Source organism: Malus domestica, chromosome 17 (genome assembly GCF_042453785.1).
Source record: "Malus domestica chromosome 17, GDT2T_hap1".
NCBI lineage: Eukaryota > Viridiplantae > Streptophyta > Magnoliopsida > Rosales > Rosaceae > Malus > Malus domestica.
In genome coordinates, this window is record NC_091677.1 from 34,462,849 (window position 1) to 34,479,551 (window position 16,703).

Here is a 16,703-nt window from a genome sequence, read left to right on the forward strand (position 1 = left end):
GGATATTCAAGTGTGCTTTGGAACTTAATGTCAGCCCCTATAAAAATCTGCACTCGACGAAGCTTCAGAAATCGAAAAGGCGCCTGCTCAGAAATCGAAGAGGCGCCTGCTCAGAAATCGAAGAGGCGTTTGCTTTCTCAAAAGCTGGGCTGCTCAGAGACCACGAGGGTCGATCTCAGAAATCGAAGAGGCGTTTGCTTTCTCAAAAGCTGGGCTGCTCAAATACCACGAAGGCCGATCTCAGAAATCGAAGAGGCTTGCTTTCTCAAAAGCTGGGCTGCTCAGAGACCACGAGGGCCAATCTCAGAAATCGAAGAGGCACCTACTTTTCCAGCCTTGTCAGCACCTGTCACACGCACACTCAGCTTTGCGGAAATTATGGGCATTCTGTCGAAGTAGAAAGCACATGAATCGTACTGTTCAATCACCCACTTCCCACACGCAACAGTAGCTCATGGGTACCATAAATAACTTTGCCAAAGTTCTCTGACAAAGTTGAGACACGTGAAGCTTGCAGCTCCCACTACATCGCTCTGACCAAGAAGGGTAAAAGAATAGCAAAGAAACAACACTAACAAAGTTTAGACACATAAATTTTGAAGGTCTAGCTACCATATTATTACCCACAAGGGTAAAGGAACAGTACCACTGCTGGATAATTGGAAAGTCCCGGTGTGTCAACCTCTAGCAAACATGCCCAACCTTTACTCACATTCGAGAAAACACTCCTAACAAGATTGCTTGCTCCAAAATCGAAGAGGCACCGCCCTCCGAATCTCGAGAGCCAGACTCCCAACATGATTACTTTCTAAAAAATCGAAGAGAGGGTAAAGGAACAGTACCACTGCTGGATAATTGGAAAGTCCCTGTGTGTCAACCTCTGTGCTTCGTGGCAAGGTAGACTAGCAAACATGCCCAACCTTTACTCACATTCGAGAAAACACTCCCAACAAGATTGCTTGCTCCAAAATCGAAGAGGCACCGCCCTCCGAATCTCGAGAGCCAGACTCCCAACATGATTACTTTCTCAAAAATCGAAGAGACACCGCTCTCCGAATCTCGAGAGCCAGACCCCCAGCAAGATTGCTTTCTCAAAAATTGAAGATGCATCGTTCTCCGAATCTCGAGAGCTAGATCCCCGACAGGATTGCTTGTTCAAAAACCGAAGAGGCATCACTTTCCCAACTTCAAGAGCTGGATCTCCTTGGATAAAGCTTGTCTGTAATCTTCACACGCAACATCAGCTTTCCAGATACTACAGACCATTTTTTCAAAGTGCTCTGACAGAGTTAAAACATGTGAAGCTGGCAGCTCCCACTACCGTGCTATGACCAAGCAGGGTAAAGGAATAGCATTATTACTTGATGTTAGGGAGACTCCTATATATGTCGACCTCCATCCCCAACGGACAGGCAGACCTGCAAAAATGCTCAACCCTTCCTCTTATCTGAGAGGGCACTCCCAACGAAGCCTTTCGAAATATTCAGCTTTCTTTCCCCCCGATAACACCTCTGTAAACAAGCTATACTAGAGCAAGAATATCTCATATCATCAGGGTTAAAAGCAAGAGTATCCCATATCATGCTTTTTCCCTGTCTTTTCCTTTGGCCTTGTTCTTACCTGCAAGACAAGGAGAATGAGAGCAATCAGTCAGCACTTGGAATCAAGCTTCCAGCCAGGAACTGACTGCCTGGAACCCCTTACCTGATTACTTACCTGGCATTGCTCTCAAGTACTCATCTTCAACATCTTATGCTTCCAGGGAAGATACCGCATCTGCCTGAGGAACATATAGGGCAAGTGAGAAGGATACAAGGAAGCATGTGGAGACAAGCGTAACAGCACACGTGCCGATACATCCACTACTCTGTCAAAAGCAAAAGTATCCCATATCAGCAGGGTCGAACGTACTCTAGATTTGATGGACTTGTTTTGACCCTCAAATTCTTCAGTCGGCCTTATACTCTGGAGGAAACCAGAAAACCCTCCAGCCCAGTTCAAGAATAAGCCTGTGGAAAGTTACTTCTTCAAAAGCAAAAGTATCTCATATCATATCTTCTCATTTTTCTTCTCTTTATCCTTCATGCTGCCTGCAAGATAGGGAGAATGTGAACAATCAGCCAGAGCTCTGATTGCTTACCTTGTCTGTCACCTCTTTCAGCAGATCCTCTAGCTCGGCGACTTGGGGGACTCCTACTACATGGTTTGTATCGCGCTTGACCAAGCCTGAAACTACAAGTAAGCTTCAAGTGAAATTGATACATTACCTTGTGCATCTCCACCAGTTACAGATACCACCCCTGGATGGAGGAAAAGTACTTCCAGAGAAGATGCCACATCTACCTATGAGACAGATAAGGCAAGTCAAGACGATACCACACTCTGGTACTTAAAAGTTTCGTGGTTACGAGATCATTCTCCCACAATATTTCCTAATGTCATTTGTACTAAATCATTCACTTGTACTCACTAAAGGAGAGCTTGAACCTATGTACTTGTGTAAACCCTTCACAATTAATGAGAACTCATCTATTCCGTGGACGTAGCCAATCTGGGTGAACCACGTACATCTTGTGTTTGCTTTCCTATCTCTATCCATTTATATACTTATCCACACAAATAACCGGAGCAATCTAGCGAAGATCACAAAAAGTGACCGTTTTCGCTACCTAGGATCTATCTTGCAAGAGAACGGAGACTTAGATGGAGATCTCAACCATAGAATACAAGCTGGATGGATGAAGTGTAAGAGTGCATCCTGCGTGTTTGTGTGACCGTCGTAGGCCACTGAAGCTCAAGGGAAAATTTTATAGGACGGCAATAAGGCCGCGATGTTGTATGGCACAGAATGTTGGGCAGTGAAGCATCAACACGTACACAAAATGGGTGTAGCGGAGATGAGGATGCTACGTGGGAGGTATGGGCACACGAGAAAGGATAAGATTGAGAATGAGGATATCCGAGGTAAAGTAGGAGTAGCCAAAATTGAAGGAAATATGAGAGAAAATCGGTTCCGGTGGTTTGGACATGTGCAAAGAAGGCCTACTGACGCTCCAGTTCGAAAATGTGACTACGGGACAGAGGTTCAGGGCCGAAGGGGTAGAGGAAGACCTAGGAAAACTTTGGAATAGACCCTAGGAAAAGACTTGAGTACTTGGATCTAACGGAGGACATGACACAAAACCGAGCGCAATGGCGTTCTAGGATTCATATATGGCCGACCCCACTTAGTGGGAAAAGGCTTTGTTGTTGTTGTTGTTGTGGTTTTGTAATTTTCTTAAGATCGTGGTGCTTATATTATTGCATGATAATAGGCAACATACGGTTCTCAATGAGAGTTGTTGTGTAAGATTTTGTTTGTTCTAAAACAAGAAAGGAATGCAACCCATTTTTTGTAAGTTAGTATCAGACCCATGCAATTGAGTAGTTTTCAATTAACGATGCAATGTCATATGATGTTATTAATTCACTTGAGTTAATCTCTTTGTGAAAAAACTGAGTAAGGATTCAAGCAACGATGCAATGTTTCTATAACGAGTCTTGCGTCAAACAAAGGATCAGACACAATCTATCTAAAAAAGCAATGCTCACTATCTAAACCAGCTTAGCAACAAGACTTCTTCCGCAAATGCGAAGGCAAGGGAGTCTGACTCAAACACTTAATTTGTCTAAACAAGAGCGCCCCTCTGTAGAGAGAAGGTAAACCCTTAAAATTCCAGAGTCCAGTTCCCCACACGAAAGCCAAATCATATTCATTCAAGAAACCACTCATTTCCAATGATAAAACCTAGCACTAATTTCCAATGATAAAACCTAGGCCCTCCTTCCTCCAATTAACTTCAGATTCGACCTTCATGATACACATGAGAGTGATTCACAAACACCGGTTATTTGAAACAGGCCGGCATAGAGACAGATGTGCAAATGCAGCTTGTGAATAAAAGATCGTGTTTAGACGATTTTTATAGACCATGTCAGGGAGGGATCATGTCCTACTTCAAACTTTTATATCTTCTTTTTCTCCAACGCGGCAATACATTAATAAATTTATTATGAAACAGATTATCCTAAATCCTGCTTTGCCTTACTGAGTCTATTAGAGATCAAAAGAGATTAAAAGGAAAAAAAAAGTTTAATCAACATTAACTGCTCCTTAAAGACATATAGAACAATACTATCAGTCTTCTTCACTGTCATCACTATAGGAAACAAGACCTGTCTTGGCAGCAACACTGGACTTATCAATACCACCATTAAGCGTCTTAATTACCTCTAAAGTTTTTTCTGTATCTACATGTGGGCTTTTCATTGTGTTTCTAGGTTCTTCACTACCTCCCCGATCAATTTTGGCTTTCTTTGCTTGTGGCTGCACCTTAATAATCATACCTAATCGACGAGGAGGTGGATTCTTCTTCTCAGCTGATTTCTGTTCCTGCAACCAAATGATTTTATTCAGAAACGTAACTAACATTTCCAACTACTGGAGGAGGCCATCTCTCCTCTGGCACTGTCATATTCCTCATATTTATGTACCAACCTGGCCTATAGGAACCGAAGGTGCTTCCTTAAGCTCTTGCACAATGCTAGACTTCGCCGCCACCGCAGCCTGATATGAACAACTGGTGTAAAAAATTTGTCACACAAGACTAATGAAATGGCCAGGAAATCATGTTTGGCCTATTTCTACTAATCTTTATCATAATTTTTCATACCCATCGAAAAAAGGATTGGACAAATTTACTTTATCATACCCATCAATAACGGATAAGATATATACAAAAAGAGAAAAAAATAGGGAACCTATATTCAATTGATTTTACTTCTATTCAGTAGAACTAACAAACCACATGACCCTTTACTCTTTTTGTCAAACCAGGAGAGCAGGTGGGTACTAAAGCATCATTCAAAATTGAGCTTTGAACGTTTTTAAATTTAAAGCATACCTATTTAAGAAACTCTAAAATCGCCTGTTATATCTTTCAGTGTACCCGTCGCATATCCCAGTCATATCCAAACCGAAATTCAACATAAAGAAGAATTCAAACTGGTACTTCAACTTTCATATTGGATACATATCTCACCATAAAAGAGTCATATCCTATCAGATACTCACCCTATCCTAAAAACAGAGCACCTGTGCTCATAACATAGAGGTAAGTATAAAGAGAGGTCTAACCTAGAGTTTCATTTGGCTGAACATTCCCAAATATCTAGATAGAAAAATGTAGTATATCTTAAAAGCACTTAAAGCTAAAAATCAAATGGATTCCTTTTCATGATCAAATGCATCCATGAAATGACCTCAAACATTAGAATTTCAAGCATTAAGAGGTCAACTGCGAGAAATTATAGATGTATGTCTATTACTAAATTCAATACAAAGGTTAAAGACAATATGTGAAGCTTTGAAACTGCCAAATTCTAGCATACAGGAAATCAAGATAAAGTATACTCTCAAACTTTTCTTTTTTGTGAAATGAAGTCTAAACTCTCAAACTTTTCTTTTTTGTGAAATGAAGTCAACATAGCGCCTTTCTGATGTAAGTCTTTATTTGTTTTGGGCCTTGAGGCCCTGGGTGTTCACCCAAAAAAGAAGAGAAAGTAGTAAACCTCAAATACGACGCCTCGACTGTAAAAAGTAGGATTACTATTCCAATGTCATTGAAAACATACCTGGAAACTCAGAAGCTGTTGAGCTTCCTCATCTGCAATTTTTTGCTCATATTCCTTCCTTGACTGAAAAGGAATGTCAAGAAAATAACACATGTGATAATATTAGTATCTCAGCTGTGTTGATTGTTTAACTACTTCATCCAGCAGCAGTGACGAATGTCTTGAAATTAAGAAGAATAAATTTAAGACTGCAGTGAATAAAATCCTACTAAGCTACTCTACAAACCTAAGAAAGCCCTATTAGAAATTGAAAATCCACAGATACTTGATATGCAACAAGTAAATGCTTCAAATGAAGTGCGAGTAACACTGATAACATGAATGAATAATAAAACATAGAGTCTTGTCTTACAGTCTCTAAATTTTCAAGGAACTCAGTCTCGTCATCGTCCAAAGCTTTGGGCGGTCCTGCAAAGAGAAAATGAGTGAGTGAGTGAGTGAGAGAGAGCACGAGCACCGAGCGCATAGCAGCACCAACATTCTTTGACTGATTTTATTTTCATCAAACAAAATGCAATGTTGATCAAATGAAAGGTTTAAATCTCCATACAGTGATTGAAAGAAACGAAAGTTTGAGGTTTGAGGAGCACTCACTGTGCTTGAAACGTTCATTGAACTCTGCATCCTTCTTGTCTTTGTTTTCTTTCAAAATCTGCAATTAATTGAATGTAAACACAAACAATTGATAAAATTCGAATGAAACTGAGAGAATGGAAGAAGGAGAAGAATAAGAAGGGAAACGTACCTCGAAAAGGGGTCTGTCTCTCTGGGCAGTGCCATCCTCAACTCGTTCGCCCCTTGCTCTCTTGGCTTCATCCAACTGCAATACATCATCAAAACGCAGCGTTAATGCACCAAAATTGCATTAGGATGGTTGATTGAAAGGATAATTAGGGCTTTTAGGGTTTTCAGAGAGATAACAACACCTGTTCCTCGGAGACGAAGCTCATAAGCCGGGGTGGGCGTGTGAAATCGTCCTCGGCCATCTCTCCGACTCCGAATACTAACAGTCACAATCCTTCCTTCTACCTATTGGCTTTTGCTCTCACACTCGTCCTTCGGGTCTGTTGCTTCCACGGGCTACGCGCCTATAATTTAAGAGTAAATTGTACAAATGTTACCTCAACTTTAATCAAATTGTAGAAATGGTCCCTCAACTAAAAATTCATTACCATTGGTCCCTCAACTTATCAAAATGTGTAGTTATAGTCCTTTTCATCAATTTTGTCAAAATTTTGTCAAAATAAGCTATGTTGGAATGACCATTTATATAATTAGGGTCCCTCAACTCATCAAAGTGTATAATTATGGTTCTTTTCATCAACTATGTCAAAACATTTGTCAAAACGAGTTATATTGTAAGGATCATTGCTACAATTGGATTAAAGTTAAAGGACCATTTCTCCACTTGAATTAAAATTCAGGGACCAATGGTAATGGATTTTTAGTTGAGGGATCATAGCTGCACGTTTTGATAAGTTGAGGGACCAAAGGTAATGGATTTTTAGTTGAGGGACCATTGTTCCAATTGAGTTAAAGTTAAGGGACCATAGCTACAATTTACTCATAATTTAACAAACAACCAACAATTTTATTGTATATATTATTACATTTCACACCTTGAGATTTGGATGATTTTCAAAACGAAACATGAAAGTTTTATTTTTACACCATAAAGTTTTGAATTTGTATCCATTTATATTTTTGGCGGATTAATTGTTAATCTTCATTAAATTGATAATATACGTGATGTTCTTGTATAAGATAAAGTGTAAGCTACATTGCACCACATTAATTAAAAAAAGAAAAAAAAAACCCATCAATTTAATAGAGGATTAGATGTTCTAAGAGATAAAATATCTAACTCAATTCAATTTTAAAACTTCATGATACAATGTGATAAAATTAGAACCTCATGATCTCCTTTAAAAATCGCTCCAAACTTGAAAATATAAATGTATTTAGCATATTATTTTATTTTCTTACCAAAAAAATATTTTTCCTGCGCGGTGCTGATTAGTGAAGTGAAATTTTTTTTTATAATTCACCAACATCCCAGGTAGACCCTATTCCTCCACTTTTCTTTTGTCTTGCATATGAGGCTCTGAGCATGGTTTAACTTTGCTTTGCTCTACTAGATGTATAACTCTTATTTCTGCCCCGCGGGATTGTTGTCCTCCAACTGATCATGTGTTATAACTTATATACTAATGGTTTTTTTACTTTCTATCGTGGGAATGCTCCATCTGTTAGTTCTCTTCAGGATTTCTTGGATAAGTATGGTTGTGCTTTGGGCAAGTTGTTAATGCAAATAAGAGTACTTTTTATCTTGGGCTGACCTATTCCCATCATTGAACTCATGTCTTGAGACATCTTGATTTTCTCTTGGGTACAGTTCTTTCTTGGGTTTCAAATTTTATTCAAGCTTAGAGTTAGTCATTGTCGAATTATTTTATAGATTTATTCCCATATGTAGCATAGAAATTTTGCATCATCCTTTACCTTTGACCTGATGACAATTGATTTAGGAGTCATATTCTTCTAATAAATTTTCCCTATCTTCTAGTTATGATCTAATTTGAATGAGACATAGTAATTGTGCTTGAGCAAAAGTTATTTTGAGTCATTTCGCCTCAACTATCTATTTTTGCTTGGCGTCTTTTTCATATAAACTTCTCGCGAGGTTGCACCTTGTTGTCTAAGTCATGTTTCTTAAGAATCTACTACTTATCTTTTTTCGGGTGCCAGTTTTCTAAGCAACTTTGGAAGTGGTTAGCTTGTAAATTTGGTACATCATCGCCTTTTTAGATTCTTTGACTGTTTTTTGGGGATGATTTTTCAAGTGAGTCCTTTTCTGCCAGTTGCACAATCTATGAGTCTTTGCGGGTCCTTAACTATTTTGGCTATTTGAATAGTTAGAAACAAGTTTAATTTTAACGTCAATCAACCTTTTTCCATTGTCTTTGCATATCTATCTATTATGGGTTGTTTCATGGTGTAAAGTTTATTTTGGGATACTCTAAAGATTTAGATATTCGTATCATTTCTTCTTTAGGAATTCAGCATATTCCTCGTACGACCTCTATTATTTTTTCCGTGTTATGGTTTCTCCATAGTATATTTGGATTAAATTTAATACAGACAAGTTGTCTACAGGAAATCCTAGTCCTGTTGCTTGTGGAAACATTTTTCAGGGATTGTTGTGGTCGGTTTCTTGATGGTTATCTTCAAGGTATTAGCCATCATAATTCTTTTTTTGCATAACTTTATTGAATTATTTTTTGTGAAGAATTTGCTTATTAGAGGGGTTGGCGTTGTCTTTGATTGGAAAGTTACTCTTCTAATGTTATTTTCGTTCTTTGTTCAAATGATTTTGATCTTCCTTGGATTCTTCGCACGCAAGGTTTACTTTTTTGGCCCTTATTCGTGAGATGACTTTTTATTGCTCTCACATCTTTTGAGAGACAAATGTTGTGGTCGATTGCTTAGCTAATCTAGTTTGGCACAATTCTCAATCGTTGGTTGTTTGTGCTGCCATGTTTTCAAACATTGCTGGCTTGCCTAACTAATGTGTATCCCGACTTTCAAGTGGCGCATTACTTAGCTAATGATAAAGTATATCATCTAGGTGGTTTATAACACTTTGATTGGCTCAGTTTGGGACTTTGATTCAAGGAATTTTCTTCAGTTATAATTTTTCGTTGATGTCTTCTTCTTTTTTTCTTTGCAGCTTATGGCTTCACCCCCGCATGTATTTATTTTTATCCATTTTTATTTTTAATAAAATTGCGGAGATGGGAACATGGCTATCAAGGAGTTTGTCCTTTCTAATCACTCCGAGTGAGAATGAAGAAACCCGCTTTGTAATTCATAGCTAAATTCAAGGTCTTGATTCTTTCTGATCATCTTATGCGGGTTTAAAGAGTAAGCCTACTATGGTAGACCGATAACAAGCCTATGTAGCTAGACTCGCCTAATACTTTATATTCTTTATCTTAAAAAAAAAAAAATCCCTTTCACGCATTCAGACCGTATGTGTGCTGATTTTTATGACATTGTTGCAATAGTGGGTACGAGTTTAATAGTACATGAGCATCATATTTTTTGGTAATCAAACTCAATTGATGTGTATATTACACTCAATTATTGAATTTAGCTCTTTTAGACTCAAAATTTTTGATTTACTGTATGACCTTGATTCCTTTATACCGGAAAAATCTAAGTGATTTGATGAAGAAACAAATTGAATGTGATTCCTTCCGAAAATAAATTTGACTATATGTTAATGCCTAGAAATGAATCATTAATAAGTAATAGACCAAGATCTCTCGAGCCCAACCAGGAGGAGGAGGTGTATGAGCTGATACCTTCTTATTCTTTTATTTTCCTTTGGAGTTACCGAAGAAGGGGTGCTAAGGCCTCTCTCTGTGTTATGGAACTAGGTTTTCTTGTCGACCTTCTTTGACCAACCAAATGGTGATTTTGGCAAATACAGAATCATGCTGAAAAAATTCTCTTCTACAACCAAGTTTTAATTTTAATCATGTCACATCCAACAAATGTTGGTCACATATTCTTAAAAATATACTGCCTATTGAATAAACAATTAGCTCATGCTAGATTGAGTTCATAATATGTACTGTGTCTACTTAAAATAACACTTTTGGCAATATTTATTGAGAATTTTAATGAAAAGTTTTCGATATTGTTCATTTTAACGATAAACCATATTTTTACATTAAAATATCAATCCTGATACTATTTATTTTACCTTTTATTTTGACCTTATCGTTAAAACTTAAAATTTCAAATTTTTTTTCTTAGTTTTCTTATATTTCTATGGATCGTTTCCAATCAAAACAAGAAACAGTGCCAACCGTGATAGGCAGTGACAAAAAGCGTATGGTGAAAATCTTTACCGCACATTTGTCCAAAGTGTGAAATTTCACAGTTTTCCATTTCCCTGCCCAAAAGCTCCTAACGTAATAAAACGTAAATATAAATTATAAAAAGAACAAGTAAGAAAAAATAAAAAAATAAAACACACGGGGCAAAAAGGCAAAGAACGACAGAAGAGAAGAAAAACCGAGAAAGCTCCTTCAAGTCAAGAGAGGGTCTTTGATTTTTCTGCGTTTCGAAATAAAAAAGAAAGAAATATGCCCTCAGATTCTATGTCACATGAAATCCTCCTAAATCGAGTCTTCGCCAATTCCCTCTCAGCCTCAGGTACGCAAAATTTCCAATTTTCTTTTTAATTTCTTATCAATTTGATTCCAGCTGAATTCCGATTCTTAATGTAATAGAAACCCTAGATCCTTTGCTTGATTGCATTTCCGTTCATAGCACAATTGAATTAATTCAAAATTGTGAATTTCATGTTTTCCGTGTCTTTTTTAGATTGAGTTGTGTACGCAAGTACAAGAGCGAATTTGGAAGCAGCGGGAAGAAGAAGCTTCAATTGTGAAATGTTGGCGACCCAGTAGGGTTCTGCCCTTGATTTCATTCCATTCGGTTCGATTCAATTTTTTACTCTTAATTTTGGACTCTGGGGTTTTGGGAGGTTTTTGTTCATCAAAGGCCTCCTATTAGCTCATTCTTTCTTCGAAATCTTTTGGGTTTCAATACGATCCATGTGTGAACCTACTTATCACACTGTTTCTTATCATCCCTCAGTTCAATTTATATGAATAACTCGTTCAATTTGCCTTCCAATTCGAAGCCCTTGCTTTCTACAACTGGGTTTCAACATAATTTATTTCTACTGTGCCATAATAAATTTTAATTCTCAATCCCGGGTTCTTGAGCTTCTTTTGTTTTCTATAGAGGGATTTGGAAACTTTCGATGTCAAATCCACCGCAGCCTCCCATTGGATACTCTGTCAGTATCACTCCCTCACGCCCACACATACCATCTCCTGACCCTGAGAAAATTTCTATTCCTCCACCACCTTTAATTACTCCTAGATTCCCTCCACCAAAGTTTCAACACGATCAAACTCCTCCTCCTTTGATCAAAACCCCAAATGTACCATCACCAGCTAATGGGTTGAAAACTGGCAGCCCTATTCCTCACTTGAGTACACCCCCTGGACCTCCTGTTTTTACTTCCCCTGTGCGGCCTGCTGCTGTGCCTTTTCGTGCTTCACCTGCAACTCCTCAGCCAGTTGCTTTCTCCCCGGGTACATCTTTGTCAACATGTTCGCCTCCCAATTTTTCGAATGGCTCACAGCACCAACTTTCTAATGATACAGAGGATGATGCTGTGCCTGTTGGAGAATCACCATATGTCCTATTCTCAGCGCATAAGGTATCTATCTTGCTCTCTTGGTTTTCAACCATTACGGTTTTACTATCTGTTTGTCAGTATATATGTAAACTTTGGGTTGATTTTTAAACTTTTTTAGAACTTATAAGCTGCCTCTAGATTTCTCTAACCACACACTTTAAGTAAGGACATGTTAGATTTCTTTTTTTGTGGAAACATACATATATCTAGATATCCTTGAGCTCAGTATGCAATCATTTATGCTTGAAAGAATGTATCTTTCCCTAGATGGTTAAAACTTTCACTGAACCTCTCGCCTATGCATGTTATTATATAGGTGTTGAAACAAAAGAAACAAGCAAATGTACCCAGTTTGGGTTTTGGGGCCTTGGTTTCACCTGGAAGGGAAATTTCTCCAGGTCCCCAGATAATACAACGTGATCCTCATCGCTGCCACAGTTGTGGAGCTTATGCCAATATTTATTGCAACATCTTATTGGGCTCAGGTCAGTGGCAATGTGTAATTTGCCGAGAACTGAATGGAAGCGAGGGCGAATACAGAGCTCCCAGCAAGGAAGATCTTTGTAATTTTCCAGAGTTGTCATCTCCTATGGTTGATTATGTTCAAACTGGGAACAATAGACCCGGTTTTGTTCCCGTTTCTGACTCAAGAATGTCTGCACCTATAGTTCTTGTCATAGATGAGTGTTTAGACGAACCACATCTGTGGGACTTACAGAGCTCCTTGCATGCATTTGTTGATTCACTTCCCCCGACAATGAGAATTGGAATAATACTGTATGGTCGCACAGTATCAGTTTATGATTTTTCAGAGGAATCAATTGCATCTGCTGATGTGCTTCCAGGAGATAAATCACCAAGTCAGGACGCCTTGAAGGCTTTGATATATGGAAGTGGTTTATACTTGTCTCCAATGCATGCATCATTACCAGTAGCACATGCCATATTCTCATCCTTGAGGCCATACAAACTGAAAATTTCAGAAACTTCTAGAGATCGGTGCCTGGGTACGGCAGTTGAGGTTGCACTTGCTATAGTTCAAGGGCCATCAGGAGAAATGTCTCGCGGGGTAATTAAAAGGTCTGGGGGTAATAGCAGAATCATTGTTTGTGCTGGTGGGCCTAATACATACGGTCCTGGATCTGTTCCTCATTCTTTCAGTCACCCAAATTATCCTCATATGGAAAAGACTGCATTGAAATGGATGGAGCATCTGGGTCAAGAGGCACACCGACAAAATACAGTGGTCGACATTTTATGTGCTGGGCAATGCCCTGTAAGAGTTCCTGTTTTGCAGCCTCTTGCAAAAGCTTCTGGAGGCATTTTTGTTCTCCATGACGACTTTGGGGAAGCCTTTGGTGTGAACTTACAAAGGGCATCTACCAGGGCTGCAGGCTCCCGTGGGTTCTTGGCAATACGCTGTTCCGATGACATTCTCATAACTCAAGTTGTGGGTCCTGGTGAAGAGGCACATATTGACACTCATGAAACCTTCAAAAACGACACTTCCCTTTATATACAAATGCTTAGTGTTGAGGAGACACAGAGCTTCTCACTCTCCTTGGAAAATAAGAGGGACATTAGGACTGAGTATGTGTATTTCCAGTTTACAATTCAGTACTTAAATGTGTATCAAGCTGATATATCAAGAGTAATTACTGTTAGATTGCCAACAGTTGATAGTGTTTCAGCATATCTTACAAGTGTTCAAGATGAAGTAGCAGCAGTTCTTATTGCAAAACGGACTCTCTTGCGAGCTAAAAACTATTCTGATGCAATTGATATGCGAGCAACAATAGATGAAAGAATTAAAGACATTGCTCTGAAATTTGGGTCTCAAGTACCAAAGTCAAAGTTTTATCGGTTTCCAAAGGAGATCTCTTTATTGCCAGAGCTCCTGTTTCAGCTAAGAAGGGGCCCACTGTTGGGAAGCATTGTTGGCCATGAAGATGAGAGGTCTGTGTTACGAAACTTGTTTCTGAATGCATCCTTTGATCTCTCACTTCGAATGGTAGCACCTCGCTGTTTAATGCATCGGGAAGGGGGAACATTTGAGGAACTACCAGCTTATGACCTTGCTATGCAGTCAGATGCAGCAGTTGTTCTTGACCATGGTACAGATGTCTTCATTTGGTTGGTATGTGCTTTGGTTCATACAGTTTTCAATTTTTATTTATTTATTCTAAATGTTGCATGCCATCTATCTGCCCAGAAGGGCCATAACTTTGTCATTTCTGACATTGATTGGACTTAAATTGAAAAGCATTAAAGTCTTGCTATTAATGCCCCCAAAAGAAATCGGAAATACTATTCCTGCCTCTGATATATGAAGTTTTATATGTGTAAGTGCATGGAGTCACTTGAAGTGACCGTTGTAGTATCACTATTCATATTTCTGGAATTTTCTCTCGTTAGAAAATCTTGATGTGTAAGATGATACGGAGGCTAGGATACCTTTTAAGGTACAGAATTTTACTTGGTTTCTTCCCCCTGGAAAAGATAGTACTTGTGATATGCTCTAGGGAAGAGAACCTATGCATGTTTATCTCTAGTTCTCTACATTGTCAATCTTTATGTAAGGGTAATGATGATAATATCCATCATATTTTCTTTGCATTGCTCTTTCACCGAGTTATTGCAATGGTTAAAAGTGATGGGGGTTTGGTCTAGAAACTACCACTTGTTTTTGGTCAAGGATTTTTTGGGAGAGCTGATAAGATGATTACCCTTGTGGTGATCTGTAATAGAGAGAAATAACAGAATCTTCCAAGATTAGAGGAGATTAGAGGGAGGAAGTGTCACCCTTCAAACCTGTTTCCCCACCTCCCTTTTATTAAAAAAATTAATTAAAAGTTTGCCCTCATATAAAATCACTTGAAGGGGCGATTTAAACTAAAAACCTCAATATCAATGGTGATGATGTGTATGATTGTAAGATTCCATGATTTTGTAACGGTTATCCATAGTGGTGAAGCGGTTATTGTGATGATTCTAGCAGATTTCATCAGTTGATGAAGTGGATGATACTCTATAGAAGGATGCTTTGAAGAGTAATATGGTGATTTATCACATGTTGATAATGGTGTGACTATTGTGACAACCTTAAAATTCATTTGCCTGGGCTTAAGCATGGGTTAATGCCTATAGAAATCTAGGGAAAGTCCAGATCTTTCAAGCATTTTTTACATTAGTTTTAGAGTTAGGCTTAGCAGATTAAGGTGGATGGAAATGATAATATAGGAGGAATACGAAGGGGGTGAGTTGAGTGAATTAGGATCTCTCAGAAACAAAACTGACGGGGGTGAGTATTGGGGGTGGTGGTAACAGTTTCGACATCATTATAAACATCAACACCAAAGAATTTTAGGGATGTTCCTCATTTCTATTAATTCTTTATTGGGTGGGAGTTAGATTTTGAAGTTCCATAGCAAATCCTATCGCACAAAAGTAATTTGTAATCCTTGCTTAAAATTAAAAGGAAGAAATAATAACTATTTAAAATAGATGTATAGGCTGGTTGTGCCGAGCGCTCTTGAGCAGTCTACAAATTCATATGATAACATCCACAAGCAGGTAACGGAGTATTACTTAGAGCAGTCTTTGGTCTTAAACTCAAAAGTTTGTTTTCTCTTTGTTGCTCAAGTCTTTCTCTGTTCAGAAATATCATAGATTTTTTTCATATATTATTGTTTCCATATCTTTTAGTTGAACAGCTTCCTTTTGAATGGTGTATTCAGGGTGCTGAACTCGCTGCTGATGAAGGAAAAAGTGCAGCTGCTTTAGCAGCTTGCAGAACATTAGCTGAAGAGCTCACTGAACTGCGGTTTCCAGCTCCTCGGATCCTGTCGTTCAAGGTTATTTCTTTGTATATTCTTTCTTATTTCTTTGTATATTCTTGCTCTTTGTAATCTCTAGAAATGAAGCTGAACCTAATGGTCTGGTTGTTAAACAGGAAGGAAGTTCTCAGGCTCGATATTTTGTATCGCGGCTCATACCTGCACACAAGGATCCTCCTTATGAGCAGGTGAGAGTGAAGACGATAAACAGTGGCGAATGTGGCTAATTGTCTTTGTAATCTAAACGGTTTCCTATTTACATTGGTTTTACTTTGGTGCGAATGACGTATTGAACTGTTGCATGTACTGCAGGAGGCAAGATTCCCACAGCTACGAACTTTGACAACAGAAAAGCGGACAAAGCTGAAAAGCAGTTTTATTAGTTTTGACGAGCCTAGTTTCTGCGAGTGGGTACGAAGCTTGAAAGTGGTGCCTCCGGAACCAAGCTAGAGGATGTTTGCTTTCTTAAACAAACTTGTTGGCTAATGTCGCTTCAAAAAGGCAGAGGAAATTGTGTCAAAAGGGATTCTTCTTTTCTTTCTTTTCTCGCTGTTAACGGGAAATTATAGTTATTTTTCTTGTTTTTGGTCAACAGAGGAAATTGCAGTTAAAGACATGAGCTCCCATCCCATTCCATCCGATGATCAATATCATTCTCTTCCTCTAGGCTATAGTTGCTGCTTTTGTTTTAACTGGGACGATAATGTTGCTTTATTATGCCTATATATTATAATGAGGCAAACAAGAGGTTCACGAAAGAAAGAACAAGGGTTAAATTGAAATTAGAATTTTCAGATTTAGTCTCAATTCCTTCCTGGAAAATACTAGACTATCGTAAAGAAAGCAAGCTCAAGCTTTTGATCAACCAAAAAAATCTCCCTATTCAAAGCAAACATCAAACATATAAA

General features: G+C 38.4%; 2 protein-coding genes across 2 annotated transcripts; one reads left to right on the forward strand and one right to left on the reverse strand.

Annotated features, from left to right (window-relative positions):
- Nucleotides 1-4,113: 4,113 nt before the first annotated feature.
- LOC103405969 (uncharacterized) lies at nucleotides 4,114-7,370 on the reverse strand. The gene is made up of 8 exons (XM_008344996.4): nucleotides 7,238-7,370; nucleotides 6,600-6,761; nucleotides 6,419-6,493; nucleotides 6,268-6,325; nucleotides 6,026-6,081; nucleotides 5,674-5,736; nucleotides 4,538-4,606; nucleotides 4,114-4,432 (listed from the first exon to the last, which is right to left on the reverse strand). Exons 2-8 carry the CDS (start codon nucleotides 6,657-6,659, stop codon nucleotides 4,178-4,180), a joined length of 636 nt encoding a protein of 211 aa, XP_008343218.1. The 5' UTR covers nucleotides 6,660-6,761; nucleotides 7,238-7,370; the 3' UTR covers nucleotides 4,114-4,177.
- Nucleotides 7,371-10,689: 3,319 nt separating this feature from the next.
- LOC103405970 (protein transport protein SEC23 A) lies at nucleotides 10,690-16,461 on the forward strand. The gene is made up of 6 exons (XM_008344997.4): nucleotides 10,690-10,899; nucleotides 11,071-11,980; nucleotides 12,276-14,096; nucleotides 15,697-15,813; nucleotides 15,912-15,983; nucleotides 16,108-16,461. The coding sequence occupies exons 2-6, from the start codon at nucleotides 11,516-11,518 to the stop codon at nucleotides 16,243-16,245; spliced, it is 2,613 nt and encodes an 870-aa protein (XP_008343219.1). The 5' UTR covers nucleotides 10,690-10,899; nucleotides 11,071-11,515; the 3' UTR covers nucleotides 16,246-16,461.
- Nucleotides 16,462-16,703: the final 242 nt, after the last annotated feature.